General features: G+C 35.0%; 1 protein-coding gene across 1 annotated transcript in view; it reads right to left on the bottom strand.

Annotated features, from left to right (window-relative positions):
- Positions 1-19604, bottom strand: part of LOC107662328 (NT-3 growth factor receptor-like) — a 98682-nt gene that overhangs the window by 9473 nt on the left and 69605 nt on the right. The window contains exons 11-13 of the mRNA XM_016452313.1: positions 14928-15116; positions 4809-4939; positions 2488-2660 (exon numbers count right to left, since the gene is read on the bottom strand). Of these exons, the coding sequence (XP_016307799.1) occupies positions 2488-2660; positions 4809-4939; positions 14928-15116 (493 nt within the window). The remainder of the gene's footprint in view (positions 1-2487; positions 2661-4808; positions 4940-14927; positions 15117-19604) is intronic.

The following is a 19604-nucleotide window of genomic DNA, read 5'->3' as shown; positions in this document are numbered from 1 at the left end:
GAATCCTAACCATGGCTGCTGAAAAACTAAGCTGTACACTGTTGTGCACTATTCTTCAAATTATATACTCTGACTTGTCTAATATGATATACATCCTTTTGCTGTCCATGAAAATCAACAAGACATGTATCATTGCAGCTTTTCTAAAAATAATTTCATCATAATTTGTTTTTCTTGAAATGCAAGTCTGGCCATCTGCATAAGTGTAAGAAAACATTCTCTCACTACACAAAAGAATAATTTATTATCAACACCCATCACTTTGCTCCCACAAGACAATAATCTCACTCCAGTACTCTATCTGCCTTTACATTTTCACAGTTCTCCCCTGCAAATTATAATTCATATGGCCTCAATCCACCTTGCGACATGCATACAATGAAGTTCAATCACATGCTGCCATTTTGAAATAGAATCTTGTGTCTCAAAACCTAGTGAGCTGTTTCAATATCTAATGCCTATGGGCAGCTGTCTATATAAACAGCATTGACTGACATGAAATTTCATAGTTGAGTGATTTGAGGAGCAGTAACCTTATGCGACTCATAGTTGAATGGTAAAATTATACATATACATATTTTAAACCATACTGTATATAACTACTTCCCATCAGTAAATCTTTCTGTTATCTTTAATATCTGAATGACTTCTGCTTAACCAGTGATGACATGAAATGGAGAACAAAAAAAATCTTCAGAAGAGATCTCAGTAGTGTTTGAAATTGCTCACAGATCAAATTATCTGAGATATTATGCATAATTCTCTATGTGTCCATTTTTATTTATCCTAAAGGATTTTAAGAAAAAATATTTTAGACAAAGTTGGTACTACAATAAAAATAACAGAACTCTGTGAGCAATACAATTTTCCTCTGGGTTGGCTCTATCCAACACATATATAAAAAAAATCATTGCTTGTTGCAACGCACGGCAAAATTACATCATTCATGAAGGAAATGTGATATTCCCAAACATTTTGGCCAAAATTAGGTATCTTAGGAGGTAGAATAATTTCACTACCTACAATTTCAGGCAGCTTTTGCTTAGGGAGTTCAAAATACACTGTAGTCCTATAATTCCAGCCCAGACTCATTTCCTGTGGCAACATTTCTGCAAAATTATATTTTCACTTCTTGCATGTCACTTCTTGCTGCACTTTAAAAGTGAAATGTCCAGTAAGTGATGATAGAAGTGTGCCTGGCAACGTTTTATTAATTTGGCTGTTGTACATATCGCGACAATGTCCAGTGAGTGGAACTGAAAGGTTAATATTCTGTTACTTTCGAAAATAATGTAATACCCACATATATTGTTAACAAAAGCAAACATGAGACAATAGATTTTAGCTTGCTTCTACCAGTCATTGATCTGTTTTATCGTGACTTGTGTTTCACGGGGCCGACCTGCAAGTGCAATGCTGTACCAGGTGGGCTACCGAGCAAGTTTACTACATTAAAAAATGTGTACATATTAGGAATGTGCGATAACGACTAATTTCAAAGTTGTTTAAATGGAAATTTTGTAACCAACTGGTCGACTAAGTAAGAAACCCTTAGAAGACATTGTGATTATGCGATCCATTTGGAATACTTAATCTATTAATCAAACAGTCAACTAATTCCAGACACCTTATTATTCGAGTTATTGAACTCTTATTTTCCATCAAAATGTTAAAATGTACAACATTGACAGACAGCAACAAAAGCATCAGATGTGCTGAATGAAAATGCAAATGCACTCTCTGACATTAGGTGGCGCTTTTGGACAAGCAGAAATACAGCGGTTACTATGGTTGCTCCTGTAAACAAAGCAGCAATACATTTTATAAGGCATTATATGGAGATAACATGAAAAAAAAAATGTCAACAAAATATTTCTGAAGAAAGTCAGTTCCCTTTCATTCATAATGTTTCCCCCTTTAAACCGGTAAATACTCTCCCACACCTTGCTCCTTGCTTCCAAGCGGACATTTCTGAGCAGGCACTGAGTGACACGAAGAAAACGCATGCATGCAAGGTCTGAGGCGAAATGAAATGAATTTTGTTATCCGCTCCAGATATTCACTTTTCAAAATATTTGATTTTTTTTTTTAAAGTTTAACATTAAAATGACTAAATTTAGACTAGTATTTCCAATGTTGACTAGCAGCAGCAGTTCCGTTTAGTCGACTAATCCGCTATTCTCGCACATCCCTAATACATATGGATCTTATGTGATGCAAACATCACAATGTATTAGTTTGCAAATCATGTGCTATAGTAAAAGCTTTTTGAGGTCATAACATAGTATCGTGCAGGGAACTGCATGAAAGTTATTTAATATTCAATAATCTGGCATTGTAATCATCATTTGTGTGATAAAGAATAAAAGTGGTGTTTTACTATCTCTAGTGTTCATTTCAGCTGGAAACTGCAGTGAATTGTATTTATAGGTACATTTTTAGAGGCACGTTTTTGTGTAATTCCCACTGAAATCCCAATAAAAATACCTCAGAAACTTATTGAGGTCTTCATGCTTCATGTATTCAAACACCATGATGAGAGGGTCGCCGTCCACGCACACGCCATAGAACTTCACAATGTGCTCGTGCTGCAGGTTGGTGAGGAGCTCGGCCTCCCTTTGAAAGTCTTTTCTGGCAGTCAGGGTCGGATCTTTGAGAGTCTGAGAAACAAAAAGCATGTTCACTCTAGGAGGTGTACAGATGAAAACAAATGGAGAGTGGGATGCCACGTTTTTACTGAAGTTGTCCTCTAGGCAAGGAGAAATGAGATGGAGGTTAAACTAATATGCCAAATTGCATTTCAGGACGTCTGCCATCAACTGAAAAGAGATGAAAATGTACAACAAAAGACCAGAGCATGACTTCTCAAAACGAAAGTGCTTCAGTGACACGACTTGCATAAACTGTGTCATGTTAATGGCTAAGTTAATTGAGGAGTTTTCAAATAAAACGATGAATACAAACAGTATACGTAATAAATCCAAATGTAATGTCTCATTTTGCTGCACATTATTTGGATTTTTATAAACCAGTCTAGCAGAGGTTGAATATTTCTGAATATTTGCAACATTGTCCAGTGGTGTTTGTAATTGTATTTCCTGACACAGCATAACAAAAACACAACCATTTAATGTTCCCAGGAACTCCAAAGTGCTTACTAGCCTTTTCGCTGTGAGTTCTGCTCCTACCAATTAAGCGATAACTTAGCCTGAATGGCACATGATGCAATTTGATTTTAATTACAGAATTACAGATCTCTCTGACACAAGCAGAGGGAGGCATCGACAGAGAATGGCGTATATGACACAGATGGTGAAGCGCTCATTTCCGTCGGGGGAAGTGTTAGTGCCATGCTACTCAACACAGTCCTGACGTGCATGCTGGCTTTCTGTTGCAGCATCCTGCAAGATATCCTCATGACACCAGAGTATTTTCACAGCATCTTCAGTTATCTTTATGATGTAATAGTTTCAATCGCTCTGGTGAGGCAGTATATTGGATTAGAGGAGGAAGTTCAGATGTGGAGAGCGCTGATGGTTAAATGATATTATTGGCCTTAAGATGTCGTTCTAGACCTGTTCTTAACTGGTTTTGCAAAAGGACCCATATTTTACATTGGACATCAAGTGGAGAACCAATATCTGGAGAGTGCTTTCCGATGGTTAAATTATGTTATTGGCCTTAAAAGTAGTTCTAGACCAGTTCTTAAATGGTTTTTCAAAAGGACCCATATTTTATGCTAGAGACAAAAATTGTTTATCATTCAAAAATAAAGATTTTGTTTTCTGGTTCATTCTTTGGACACAAAACACACAATCCATGTTTATCCTTGTCACTACACACACACACACACACACGTATATATACATACATACATACATATACAGTATGTATATATATATATATATGTGTGTGTGTGTGTGTGTGTGTATGTACGTATGTATATAAAACCAGTAGAAACACAAAACTGCAGTTTGACAAGATCAACAAGATATAGATGCGCACAGGATTATTAAACTAATATATATATATATATATATATATATATATATATAAAGAATATATACTACAAATGAAAAAAAAACAACAGAAAATAAAAAATAAAAACTAATTCAAAATATGAATAAAAAACTATAATAGCATCTGAGTGATACCAAGTAGCCAAGGCAACATTTCTAATCCAGTTTAAGATTTTAATTTAATATTTATATATTATTTTAGCTTTATTTAAAGTAATGTTGTTGTACAGTAAAAGCTCTGTCAGTGAATCTCATCAACTTCCATAATATATGATCATACAATGACGAGAGAGGTCCAGGCATACAATTATCCAAATATACAATTTTCTGGTTCATTCTTTGGACACAAAACACACAATCCATGTTTATCCTTGTCACTACACACACACACACACACACGTATATATACATACATACATACATATACAGTATGTATATATATATATATATGTGTGTGTGTGTGTGTGTGTGTATGTACGTATGTATATAAAACCAGTAGAAACACAAAACTGCAGTTTGACAAGATCAACAAGATTTCTAACTATTGGAACTGGATTGTGAAAAGTTGGTGTAACAAAACCTAGTTGAAAGTAAAGCCTAAAAAGAAAAAACAAGTTTTACATTTTGACCCAAACTTCTTTAGATTGTGTGAAATGAGAGCAGGAAATTTAATTTCATAATGCACATTCCTGGTAATGGCATGGAGTGCACAGAAGAAATGCATCTATTCTGAGAAAAGTCAGAGCAAAGCAAAGCCATGTGCTTTTAACTGCAAAAAACATGCCTTACCTTCGCAGCCACCAGCATCTTATCTTTGGTGGGGCTGAGGTTGTAACATTCAGCCAGAAACACCTTCCCAAAAGCTCCCTCACCCAGCTCCCTCTTCAGAACAATGTCCCTCCGTTTAATATGCTGCACATCTGAAAGAGAAATATAGAAAGAGAAAACCATAACGTTATTAAATTTGTGTTTTGTATGTCAAGGTCATGAGTTCACAATGGTGCAGTAAAATGAGACTGGATTGTAAAAGGATACTGCTGTGTTGTTTTTATAATTATATTATTGAACTATTATTGTATTTATTAATATTTTGAATTAGCTTTAATATTTTCAGTTTCAATAAAATTTTTAGTTGAAGTAAATGTGTTTGAAATTTTAGTACTTCTTAAACTTGCTTTCATTTCAGTTAGTTGCCCACAGGATTATTACATACAATGACGAGAGAGGTCCAGGCATACAATTATCCAAATATACAATTATCCGTACATTTCTGCCATATGTACATTAACTGACAGTCACCACTGATAAGCTACCACTAAATATTGTAGAAATTTAATTTGCTGTAAGGTTGCTTTGCATTGTGCGATTTGTATTGTGAAAAGCACTATACAAATAAACTTGAATTGAAAATTGAATTGAATTGAAATAATATCATCATAAGAGACAATGTCGCTCAGGAACAGGTGGCAAAAATGAGTGCGGAAACCCGAGCCAAATTAAATATGAGTGACAGGTTATCTGTATGCACCCGTTGTGCATGATGTGTTTATGCATACTTGTACAAGTGTAAATAAAGGCTTCAATCGTGAGTTGTTCGCATTGTGTAAAAGGTCAGTTCCCATGCAGATGGTGTTCTAGAATTGTTGCTCACAGTTACAGCTGGATGTTTGCTGCGTGTTTTTTGTCTCCTCTTGAGTTCTCTTTTTCAAAACAGAACGAGTGTGATGCAAATGAGTCAATTGTAAAAGGAAATTGCATTACTAGATGAGTATTGTAATGCATTCAAATGTGGCATACAATAAATGTGGTTTTATAATTAGTTATTATGAAAAAGATATGATGCATTACAATGTGGATTATGAATATTTTTATAAAACACATGTGACCCTGGACCACAAAACCAGTGTACATTTTTCAAAATTATACATCATCTGAAAGCTGAATAAATAAGCTTTCCATTGATGTATGGTTTATTCATATTTGGTCGAGATACAACTATTTGAATATCTGGAATCTGATGGTGCAAAAAAAATCGAAATATTGAGAAAATCGCCTTTAAAGTTATCCAAATGAAGTTCTTATGCATATTACTAATCAAAAATAAAGTTTTGATATGTTTACGGTAGGAAATTTACAAAATATCTTCATGGAACATGATCTTTACTTAATATCCTAATGATTTTTGGCATAAAAGAAAAATCTATAATTTTGACCCATACAATGTATTTTTGGCTATTGCTACAAATATTCCCAAGCGATTTAAGACTGGTTTTGTGCTCCAGGGTCACATATAGTGTTTTCAAGTTATTATTTATATTTAATTTGTTGACAATATTTATAATCCACATTGTAATGAATCATATATTTTTTTGTATGATAACTGTAATTATAAAACCACATTTATTGTTGCCCTTATGGCAAGACGTTATACTGAAATTTTTTTTGCATCAAGCTCTATTTGATTGACAGTCAATAAATTGAATATTTTAATAAACACTTAACTTGAAACCAGTACGTGCTTCATAAAAGTATACAAACTGTCAATAAAACAGCAAGATTATATTCAGTATGACACTTGAGCCACTGACAGACATCCAGTATCAAGTGCTACAATCATCATTGACTCTCAGAGACTCAAGCAGCAGGGATCTAGTGGATTGAAGCAGGATCAGGTCAAGTCTGGAGCACCTTCCCATCCCCCAACACCTCATTTATATTCACTTGTTCTTCCATTAAGTGGTCCACTGGGGTTGTCCCGTCCTCTGAGTGAACAATTACATGTGCACCTGCCGTAAGAGTCTGGGATGGGTTAGCTTAACCTTCAGCTTCCCACCCGACCGGTAAAGCCCGGCTCCCTCCGCTGCCTATTTACCACAATCCATTTGTGGAAAGACTCTGAATGAGAAAGGCACTATCCCAAGACTCATTGCCATTTATTTATTCCTCACCCTGACTGAACCTGTATCAGCCCCTGAAGGCTGAAATTAGGAGAGCACACAGGCAGGTGCGTTTGTGGCAGCAAAAATCTATGATTAAAAATAATGCTGTTCATTCTTATTAAAGCAATCAAAATTTCTCAGTTAAAAGGAATTCAATTCATCACTTTAAAATGCTAAACAAACAAGCTTATTCTGAAAGCATCACTATGGTGTTATAACAATGAACACACATGACTGCCCACATTTACATATTCAACAATTTGGAATGTCCTGATGAAGAGAGAAATAGGCCAGTTCGTAGAGGTTAACCGAATGAGAACAGGGTTGTACACTATTCAGAACTGAATTGAATGCCATTTGAATTATAATTTAATATCCTGAATTTTAATTGAAGAAAAAAAAGTAAGGAAGTAGAATTAATATGAACTGAAATTCAAACAAATTCACAAATGTCATGTTCAACTAGAAAATGAATGTATAATTAAAATTTGAATTTGAGGAAGTAGAATTAAAATTCAATGAAATTCAAAGAAATTCACAAATGCAGTAAGTGTAATTTTCAGCTAGAAAAGGAATGTATGAATAAAAAAATTAAATGCTAACTTGAATTTAAGAAAGTATAATTAAACTGAACTGAAATCCAAAGAATTTCACAAATGTAATAAGTGTATAAATGAATGTACAAATAATGTGAATTTTTCAATTTAAGACAGTATAATTAAAATGAACTGAAATTCACAAATGCAATGTTTAATTTTCAACTAGAAAAGAAATGTGTAAATAAAATGCAAACTAGAATTAAAATGAACTGAAATTCAAAGAAATTCACAAATGCAATTTCAATTTCCAACTAGAAGAGTTGTTTAAATAAAAAAAATATATACAATTCTCAAAAAGTAATCAGGATGCTAGCCTTTTTCAGAAAATGATTTCCTCCCAAAATACCTCCAGTATTCACAAATATGGCTGATCAGTTGTTATCAAGCACCTGGTTTGTGTCGGTGTCCACCTTCACTGAGATGGTTTGATGAGATGGTAGTTCAGTTATGAGCACTAACAATAGATGGATTGAATCAGAATCTTTGTGAAGGTGTGCACGTTCAGAGCTCCATTAAACCTGGCCTGCATTAATTTACAATGCCCTTTTTCTGAGCGCATGCCTTTGTCTTCTCACTCTCAAGCCTGATAAATTCAGCTTGTCATTAAATGTTACCTTGAAACAATGCAATCAAAGTAATTGTGTCCAGAACAATGAAGGTGTACGCAGGAGACATCAGCATGGATATATCTTCTCTAAACGTCCTGAGCAGTTCAATGTGAACAGGACACAAAACGGTCACTGCTGAATACAAATATCAGCAGTCACTGTCACTAATCTGACAAAGTGGGAGAAATGAACGGATACTGCAGGAGTATGATAAAACAACTGCTCTTCTCAACTGTACCTTTAAGACGGGTTGTTTAAAATGGAAAGTCATTGTTTTCATTCTTGCATACAGTATATAATTGCAGTCTAATGTGTTTTTAAATATCGAATAGAGACATTATATGACAAAGGCATCCAAAAACAGTAATATTTAAAAATATATATATTTTAGAATTTAAAATAACTGTTGTCTATTTGAAAATATTTGAAAATGTAATTTATTCCCCTGATGCAAAGCAGAATTTTCAGCATCATTTCTCCAGTCTTCAGTGTCACATGATCCTTCAGAAATCATTCTAATATCCTGATTTGGTGCTCAATTATTAATAAGATTTCTTATAATTATCAGTGTTGAAAATAGTGTTAGAATTGTGAGCATAAGAGACTTAAAGGTGCCAAAGAATGCATTTATACAGTATTTTAAATTGTTCTCTGATATCTACATAGAAGGTATGTGGCTTAGGTAACGGCAAAAAATCTCCAGAAACGGTTTTACATGTCCATTTACAAACCTAGGATTTGTCCCTAGAATGAAATGGCCTGTAACGTCTGTAACTGTGTTATGTTCTGATTCGCCTATTTTTCAGTGGTCTTTTGCATGCTCGAGATTTACATAAGAAGGAGGAAACAATGGTGTTTGAGGCTCACTGTATGTCATTTCCATGTACAGAACAGTTATTATTCAACTATGCCAAGGTAAATACAGTTTTCCATTCTAGGGGCGCCTTTAATTAAAAAAAAGGTAAATAAAAAAAAAAGATTTATTCTGAATTATTTATTTTTATTGATCATTGATGACATTTTATTTTATTCAAGGGACATAATCTGATAAATGTGGCAAACGCAGCACTGCTCAAAATCATCCATATTTGCAATGCACAGTCCGGATCTTGTATTTATAGCCTTTGTACTCACAGATCATTGATGACATTTTGTTTAAATTCAAGGGACATAATCTGACAATCTGATAAATGTGGCAAACGCAGCACTGCTCAAAATCATCCATATTTGCAATGCACAGTCAGGATCTTGTATTTATAGCCTTTGTACTCACAGGAGCTCATTGTAGATGCTAGTGCACTCACTTCCTCTAGGAATACTGCTATATCTGAATAATGATCTTCAGTCTATTGCACGTGATCCAGCCGCTGTATTTCCCATGACTTATGCCAAAAATCCCAGCTGCAAATATTTCATGATTAATAATTTAAGAAATTAAAGGGCCATCTCACGGAAAACATAATTTCCCTTGCTCTTCTGAAATAAATGTGTTATGTTAACATAGTCTTGTTTCGTGATGGCAAAATGCAAAGTGAAGGAATGTCTTTAACAATTTAGGCAGTTTAGACTGTTCTCCTAAAACAGATCTGTGACACAAAGCAAATTCATGTCGCCATGTAAAAACAAGGCGCTAGAGATTATTCTTGGATCTAGGTAAAGCAAAACTCTAGTTGAAGTGACTTGTGGCCAAGTATGGTGACCCATACTCGGAATTAGTGCTCTGCATTTGTCCCATCCAAAGTGCACACACACAGCAATGAACACACACACACACCGTGAACACACACCCAGAGCAGTGGGCAGCCATTTTTTGCTGCGGCACCTGGGTAGCAGTTGGGGGTTCGGTGCCTTGCTCAAGAGCACCTCAGTCGTGGTATTGAAGGTGGGAGAGAGCGATGTACATTCACTCCCCCCACCTACAATCCCTGCCGGTACGAGACTCGAACCCGCAACCTTTGGGTTACGAGTCTGACTCACTAACCATTAGGCCACGACTTCCCACTAGTTTGTGTTAGTTAGTTGGAGCTAACCAACGGAGATGCTGTGTAGTTCAGGCATGAACTCACCTTGGGTTGAAAAGGAAAGTAAATGCAGCACAACTCAATTGTAATCGCAGAATAGCTTGTGTGAGTCAGTCATCTTATGGATTCCTGAAAAGTCAGCATGTTATGGCTCAAGGGACTCGCTTAGTTGAAACTGTGCAACAGCTTCCTGTTATACAAAAATACACCTACTGCAGCAGTCTACAGATAAAACGGTAATCAAAGTTTTATTTTTATTTGTCAAAATTCCTGTAGAAATTACACTCTTACAGGGAAATTTCACATTTAGCATATTTCATATTTAGCATAAAAATTAAGTCTATTTTAGGATCAAATATTTTTTTTCTTGCATTGTGACATTCATGACAATTAAAGCCATTTTTCCACAAATGACCATAATGCGTCCAGATTTTACTTATAAGTTCCCATTATTCCCATTATTCGATTCTCATTAATGTATTACAAGTAGGGGTGTAACGGTACACGTATTCGTACCGAACCGTTTCGGTACGGGTCTTTCGGTTCGGTACGCATGTGTACCGCACGAATACAGTTTTTGTTTTTTGTTTTTTTTCTCCGGAAATTCAAATAATAAATGGCGTTTTGACAGTCTTTGATGTGGCATGACAGATCGCTGTATAAACGCCTTGGAGAGCCGCTTCTGGGACGGTTCAGAAACGTGCTGGTATATAATCCCAACACAAGCATTGACTAGAGCGGACGCGATCAGCTCCGGTTCCCGTGTCTGAGCCGTGACGCCCCGCAGATCTGTGCAGAGCGGAGCACGAGTGAACGCGGTCATTCCTTCCTCTGTACTACTAGTTTTAACGCGAATAAACATGACTGAACATCTCATGCCTCATGTAATTGCTCAATCAGTGTTTCAACCGCGGAAAGACATCAACAATACAGCGTGGAAATAAAATGTCAGGTAGCATTTAATTTACCTCAGCAAGTCATCAGTGTCCACAGCTCGTTAGTTCACTAGAGAAATGAAGTCTAGAGAGGAGCATTTTGCGAAATATTACACCATATACTCATTATATTTTACTAAACCTGTTAGTCTTAATTATTTAATGTACAGTATGTTTAAATTAATCTGTTATGAAACATGCTATGACAGCCATTGTGTAATTGAATATATTTTAACAAATAGCTTAGAAATTTTATTATTTATAAATTAATTTAAAAACTGCATTATGTGCAGTTTACATGTTTGCACACAATTGTTTATTTATTTATTTTTTAAAGTTGAGTGTTGATCATCTATTTAAAAATAAATAGTAATTAAATTTAAGTTTGGGTTAAGTTGTTAGGCCTAATTGTAACCTTATAATGTAAAAGGGCTCCCTATAGTTTTAAGCATAAGCTGAGGTAGATTTTTATCACTAAGAACATTTAAACTATAACTGAATGTATTTAAAGAAAGAGCAACTTGTTCAGTAAACCATTAAAAAAAAAGAAAAAGTTTTTCCCCCTGCTGTACCGAAATCACACCGAACCGTGACATTAAAACCGAGGTACGTACCGAACCGTCATATTTGTGTACCGTTACACCCCTAATTACAAGTAAAGAAAGTTTAAGGAATAATTTGAAGGGAACACAATGTCAATATGTTATCTAAATGTCGATGTCAAAATCAAAAGCTTAAGGCTAGAATAGCTCTGCTCCCAAACACTTGAATATGGAAGTAACTGAAAAAAACAAAAAAAAACAGTATTTTTGTATTGTTTTCCAGTGTAAATGTCTAAACATTCTTAAAATCAAGATACATTTTCTGTAGATGCAAAAGTGACATATGAAGTCTTGTTTTATGAGAAATTGATAAAAATGAAGTGAGTTTATGAATAAAACAAGAACTAATACCTACTTAATTCGACTGACAGGTCTGTTCTTGTTTTAAGCATAAACTTAATTTCGTTCAGTTTCTCAGAAAACAAATTCATATCTTTCCTTCCAAAGTAAATGTATCTTGATTTAAGGTTGTGTATATTTGAATTGGAAAACAAACAAAAATACTGAGGAAGATATTCATTTTTATTTTTTTTTTGCAGTGCATGCAACATTTAATGCCGTGACTTTATGAATTTAAGGCTTTCTGCTCTGATTTAAAGACTTTTAAGACCCGCAGAAACCCTGCTATAGTGAAAATGTGATATAAATCACAATGAAAAATCCACAATCACAGTCCTAAAAATAGGTTTGATCTTATTCATGCTATACATATTATTTCTTCATTTTGATTTGGGGATGAAATATGACGTACTTGTAATATGTATTTGTAAGTTTTGTAAGATCTGCCCTGTAATGCACATCCTCTAAGCTGAAGTATGCATGTTCTATTCTTTATGGATTTGGATTGTGATTAGATATCTAAAACTGTAAACTGTTAACTGGGTGAAACTGGTTTGATATCCATCCCACACTCCTCACTAGTTTGTTCTATCTATAAAAAAATCATGAGCTGAACCTTGGACCATTTTTATAAGGTGTATCTTTATATAAATGATTCAGCTTACTACAGCTAGCACATAAAGTGCTTTCTAGTAGCCCAGAACCTGAGAAGTAAAAAATATACCCTATCTTAAGCAGATAACTGCCATTTAAACATCACACACTCATCAGATGTGGGCACACCATGATGGTTATGTATCTACAGCCATAAAGATTTTATGCCATCCATTATGCATAAAGAGTTAATTTATTCATGAGGGCAAAATGTGATTGTCCTTTGCCTTTGGATTCCTTTTCATAGCTATCAGTGCACCCTGTGAATAGACCACTCTTTTGTGCCTGGAATATAAATAGACTGTGTGTGTTGATGTGTGCAAGTCTGTGTCTCCATATATACCATACTATGTGCTATAAAAAAAATCAGGGCCCCTTTTAGCCTCTAAAACTGGCTAACGAAAATACTTCTGGGCAGGAGCTCTACATTTACATTCCTGGCCATTTATACTAAACAATGGAGTTGGCATCTGTTCCCATGCACTCTGCAATAAGTGCAAGCTACGGGTATCCAAAAGTCATCTATTTTTAACACTATTGTGCTTATTAACACTATATCTTCATAGTGACCCATATCCTGCACTATATAATGAGGATATACTGCAGGCTAGTTAAAAGGACAAGCGTAGTGACTTTCATAAACACAGGAATTATTTCCATCACCATTAAAAATATTCATTCTGAAATATGTGATTATGTGGCCATGAGGAAGTATTTTATTTTGTATTATGTAAAATTGATTTAGTTTTATTAAACATGTTGTCACTCAAAAATGTAGGTTGACCATGCATTTGCATACTGTACAAAATTAAAATTAATTAAAAATCAGAAAAAAAAGCAAGCTACATAAGCGGATCAAATTCATGCAGCTGCCCTTTGATTTGTTTTTTTGTTTTAGTTTTTTGGATTGTATTTTATCCTTTAGGAATTAGATTTTGAAAAGTAGGCATTCAAAACCACAACTGAAATAATTGTGCAGATGAATCATTACATACAGGAACAGTATTAATATACACTACTGTTCAAAAGTTTGGGGTCGGTAAGATTTCTGTAATGTTATTGAATGAAGTCTCTTATGCTCACCAATGCTATTCTAATATTTTAAAATGTAAAATATGTACATTTGAATGAATTTTCAGCATCATTACTCCAGTCTTCAGTGTCACATGATCCTTCAGAAATCATTCTAATATGCTGATTTAGTGCTGTAGAAAATTTCATATAATTGATGAAAACAGTTGTGCTGCTAAATATTTTTGTGGAAAATGTAATACATTTGAATAGTTCAAAAGAACATAATTTATTTGAAATATAAATCTTTTGGCCACGTACACACTGTAAAGTTTCAGGAGTGACAACCGCATTTAAATACGGGAGTGAATTCCCTAAATTACAGTTTTGTGTGTGTACGGAACAGAATTCACTTTTGAAATTGCTATGACTGATACCATAGTAACCATAGCAACGTTTTGGCATCTTCAGTGGTTGGTATCTGCAATTTTTGGAAATATTACAGTGACCAAAGACTCATTATGTTCGGAGATATTAATTAAACCATCGTCGACAGAGCCGTCATGTTGTGTTTACGTTTGGAATGTTGCTTGGCAGAGCACGCTCTTGAAGGGTTGCCATGTCCACTTATTATAAGCAACACTATTTAAGCATCTGCGGGTTTGTTGTTTGGGCTCGGCTCATAAAACAATCCAGTTTATGGAGTTAATAAAGAATGCAGGGGCAGGTCACGATATTTTGGTATGTGGCAAATTTCCAAGATAACGCATTTGGATTTAAGTTTATTACGGTCTTGTTCTTATTTGCTGTTTTTTTATAGCAAGATCTGGCAACACTAATGAGTCAAATTGCACCTGGTTCACTGTGATTTCTTGCACCACGCATGCAGAAAAGAGACACAACTCTTATACGCATTTAAATAAGTCATTAACAACAGTTCGGTTCAATACACACATAATTTCTGCAAATGCGTTTGTCACTACTTGCATTTTTGCAGTCGTCACTCCTGTAAATTACTGAAGTGTGTGTACAGAACAGGAAAAGGTGAACTGACAACCAATTTTTAGCTGCAGTGTGTACATGGCCTTTGTAACATTTTTTGTAACTTCTGAACGGTAGCGTAAATAGGGTCAAATTGTATTTTTAGATCCAACCACACTGAAATGGATCACAACATCAAACAGTGAAACGTGTACTCACAAGTGGTTGGCTTGTTGCAGTTGTGTCCATGTCGAAAGTACTGCGGGTTCTCGATGACAGGAATGCGACTCATGCCGATTACGACGGCGTCCGGTCCCGCGTCGAGAGAGCAGTGTGTGACGATACCATGGTTGACATGATGAAGAGGGCTTGCAGAGTCTTCCTCACCGCTGATGACTGCCACTGGGCCTGTAGAGCAAGCACAAAATAATGATAAACGTACAACCAGAGTGAATGTTATTTAGAAGCATTGAAAAAAACAAAGATGTTCTACCACAACATGGCTTTGATCCAAATGTAAATGTTGATTACTATCTTTGTAAAGAGCCAAAGGAGACATTATACTTTAAACACCAGCTAAACAGGATGACTTAACAACCATCGGCTCATTTCACAACATAAAACCTTCACAAGACTACAAAGACGACAAAAATGCTTTCATCAAGTTTACTTATTTATTCATTGTGAAATTGACAGTGGTTTAAAATCATCAAAATTTGCCACCTGAGGGAGAGCCATAGAGCTGAATTGAAGAATTGGGAAGGAAGGGTGGTGTTACCGCTGGTAAACATATCATTTTCAACAAGCCCACCTCAAAACAGGACTCTTCAAAACAGTCGTTTGTTCACAAGCACACTCAGGGGACCGGTTTAAACATGGCCAACCAAGCAAATCATCAACACAGAGGGACTGAAGTACTGAATGTTGTTTTTTTGTCTCCTCAAATGTCTAAAACCTGTTTGTAATAGTTCAGACCTGGACAGATATCTGTAAACCCAGCTAATGAGCATCATTCTCATTCCAAGCTGAGCTCTTGTCAGCTAATGCTTGATGTGAAATTCTGTTTTCCTAATGTGAAAATGAATCCCATTTGTCTGAATACCCAGATTTTCTAATGAAAATCTCTAGCTCTGTTTCAAAACCTAGTGAGCTGCCTTGCTGTCTACAGAGTGCTGCAGGAATGAGTCCTAAAATTTCTGGTTCTATCATCCTGATGTCAGTGGGTTTTTCGAATAGGTTTTTGGTTAGATGTCTGAAATAAGCTCATGGTATTTTCATGTTTTATTCTACAACATGAATATATCAACTTGTGACTTACGCTTTTACGTTGCTTAAAAATGAAATTGAACTACACAGCTTGTTGGGGACTATAAATGTCATCACGGCGAACAGGTAAATTCATATAATTCTGATCTTACAGCCTTGCTATGTTTATAATTGAGCTCTAGCAAACTATTTCAACTCAAACTTTATAACTTGTAGATTTTAAATTCAGATTGAAAGACTTTGAAAGAGCTTGGCGGTGGTGACACTGAAGTCATTTATCTGTAGTAGATTATAGCTTTAGCCTGTTACTTCTGGTGATTGTATTTAGGCTTCAAAATTCATGAAAGTTGTGTTAATTTGAGAAGATTATCTTGTTGAACAAAATGTGTAAGTATCATACACTATACATATAAAAAAAAAAAAACTGAAAATTAAGGTAAAATACAAGCAGCTGTGGTTGCAAGAAATTTACAATAAAAAATATTGTAGCAACATTGTATGTTTTACAGATTTAACTAAAATTTACTGTAAAAAAAGGTATCTCATTAACTGATATACTGAAGTATTAAAAACTGTTTTGCACACTGACAACCACCAAAAACAGGTGGTGATGAGAAAGTCACATGATGAATCAAAGCTCATCACAAGCAGCTTTTCCACAAGCTGAGGTAAATAGTAATATATAAAAGGTGCACAGTGTCATTCACACAGATACTAAACACCATTATGGTAACATGCAGGACACTACAATAATGCATTAAACAATAATTAACAAGATTAGATGTAAGATAAAAAAGCCCTAATGTACATAAGTGATCAGAAAAACTAAGCAGCATAGTTGAAGTGTCACACAGGGAATTCTGAGAGTGTCAATTTATAGTTTTTCCACTGTAAATTACACAATAAATGGTTCTTGTTTACTTTCAAAAACTGTGAATTTAACAGTATTTTACTGTATAATTACATTAAATGTAAGGTTAGATCTATTACAGTTATATAGGTTTTTACCATTAAACCATACCATTTTTACAGTCTTTTACCTTTAAAATCATGATCATTTTTTACAGTGTACACCTTTATGTTTTTTTTTATTATTTATTTAATAATCCAAAAACAAATAGAAAAATCCTATTGGATTTTGTTGAAGGAAATCAGTGTGAAGCTTCTGGTTTGTCATCCTTGCAGCCCTTTACACACACACACACACAAGAAATACTGGGTAAAATATTCACTTTTTAATAAGATTAAATATATATTTATATTCCACATTTATGTCCACAAGCCATCTTGGACTATTTTAAATTAGCTAGTCAAGATCCATTTTGGTTTTGCTCCCTCAGTGAAGGATACACATCATGCAAATTGGCCAAATGAGGAGATCTTAAAAGACCGCTTAAGTCTTTGTGCCCCATGATGCTTTCAAATGCTGTCTAGGTAGGCAGCTCACTAGGTGAGTTTGTCACATCCTGTGAATTTCAAAGGCTATAACATCAGAAATAATAGTTTTTCATCAAATCAATAAATCTCACCAACTCTTGTGCCAGTAGCAGTTGAAGAGACCTGAAAATGTTTTTTTTTTTTTCTCTCACCTTGACTGTCTCAGGGTTATGGAGCATTGCCCAGACTTGCTAGGTGTAGCCCCCGCAAATACAACCCTAGGTGCAAGGTGTGTGAAGTCTTGCCATAACAGCAGAGCTGCAGACAAGACGCAAACACCAGACTGAAAGTGACGTGCACAAGTGACATGGCTTATTTATTTGTATTGCGTGTTGAATTTATTAGGCTTTGAATAAGGCATAAGGTTTTAGCTGTAGCCATGTATTTAAATTGCATGTCTGACCACAACAGTAATGTGTATTCTGGATAAGAGCATCTACTAAAGGTCTCAAATGTGAATGTACTTGAATGTCAGATTGAAGAAGTTTTGCAATCTTCTGCAATTATCTGAACTGGTGAAGCCTCTGCTCAGTAGCTCATGTGGTGACAGAACACGTAGGTAAAAGTAAACACACCTCATGTACAGAACCACATGTCTTTTGAGTTTGACATTTAGGGTCCTAGTGAGAAATGATGCTTGTTGGCACAAAGTAAATCTGAGAGTTCGATATTAAACATTTGAGTGTAAGTCTTGGTGTTCCCAGTCGAATCTCACTCTGAGGGAGTGTCTGAATATCGGCCGTTATTGATGATCCTTCACGTAGTAGGCTATAGGAAATTTATGACTCCTCCATTGGGCCGATCATTTCTTTTGTTTATGATTGTATAAAAAGAGAAAAGCAGGAGAATATTTTATTCTACAAGAAAGCTAAACCTACCATATGCATCATACAAGCTTAGTTTGTCTTTAGCCACTGATGTTAATGGGCTGTTTCTCACGAAAAGCCAAGGTAATTTTACCCTGAAAAATAAATAGGCAAATGTATTTAAATATTTATTTAATATTGCATTAAGAGAGGCATATTTTAAGAGCATTTAAGATTTGAATGACATTATTTTCATAACAAATTAGCACATTTACCCTCAACATATTAAATAAATCTGGATCAAAACTCATTACAATCAAAGTGGTAATTCTGATTTGATTCTCATTACTACTCAGAATAAAATTAGCATAAATTAAAACAGATATAACAAATACCATGAATACTACATACTGTACAATATTGAGGTATATTTTTTTAAGAGTAATGATTGAATATTAATGGGAATATGCAATTGAATATTATAGAAATGGAAAAAATTTGCTCAATTGTCACAAAAATGAAAAAAGAAGAAGAAGAAGAAATGCTTAATTTTATCAAGCAAATTATACTTTATCTCTTTCTTTGATTTTGGTGTTAAATATGACCTGGACATGTTTGTAACAGTTAGATACTTATATGTATTAATCATTTGTTATGCAAAAAAAAAAAAGTAATGTAAAATGTAAAAAATGTGTTTGTCATTGTACAACCACATCAGGTCGCAAACAATATGTCAATATGTTACAAAGGTAAATAAAAATAATCAAACTCAATAGTCGAGAACATTCTGCAACTGTATTGAACAGACTAAAAACAGAAACGTAGTGGACATGTGACTAACTTAACAAGGAAAAACTACAACTCTTGTAATTCATAATGTTACCAAGGCTTCATGAACATTAGAAAAGCTAAGCAAGCACTATACAAGCATTGGCACAGCTTGATTCCTAGTCTACACTAGCACATATTCTCCTGAACAGAACTGCAATGAAAAAATAAAGAGCTGCTTTCATCAGTCAGACTCCAACCATTTAAACCGAGGGAGGTGTGATCAAAATTGATACGGTTGCATCATCCTGGGCAGTCGGTGGTGGCCCACGATTGAGCAGGGGCCAATAAATATTTACCTTTTATTACAGAGTCGCAGGGAGCGCACAGAAACATGTGATCATTCAGATTCTGACAGTAAGACTGCTATCGATCAGGCTACTGCGCGGCCCCATGACTTCACTGATCCAACAGTGCAAAGAAAACTCAACGAGCTACATTCAAAACCCACAGCAGCAGGCTAAGACGCAGAGAAAATAGATTTGGACTCTTTAGTGCTAGCACAACACTTCATACTGAACTCAAATGAGAGGAAGCTATGTAGAATAAAGATTACAAA

This window comes from Sinocyclocheilus anshuiensis, unplaced genomic scaffold, assembly GCF_001515605.1.
Source record: "Sinocyclocheilus anshuiensis isolate Anshui unplaced genomic scaffold, SAMN03320099.WGS_v1.1 scaffold579, whole genome shotgun sequence".
NCBI lineage: Eukaryota > Metazoa > Chordata > Actinopteri > Cypriniformes > Cyprinidae > Sinocyclocheilus > Sinocyclocheilus anshuiensis.
Note: the sequence above shows the minus strand (reverse complement) of the source record. Positions and strands in the feature narration are given on the sequence as shown.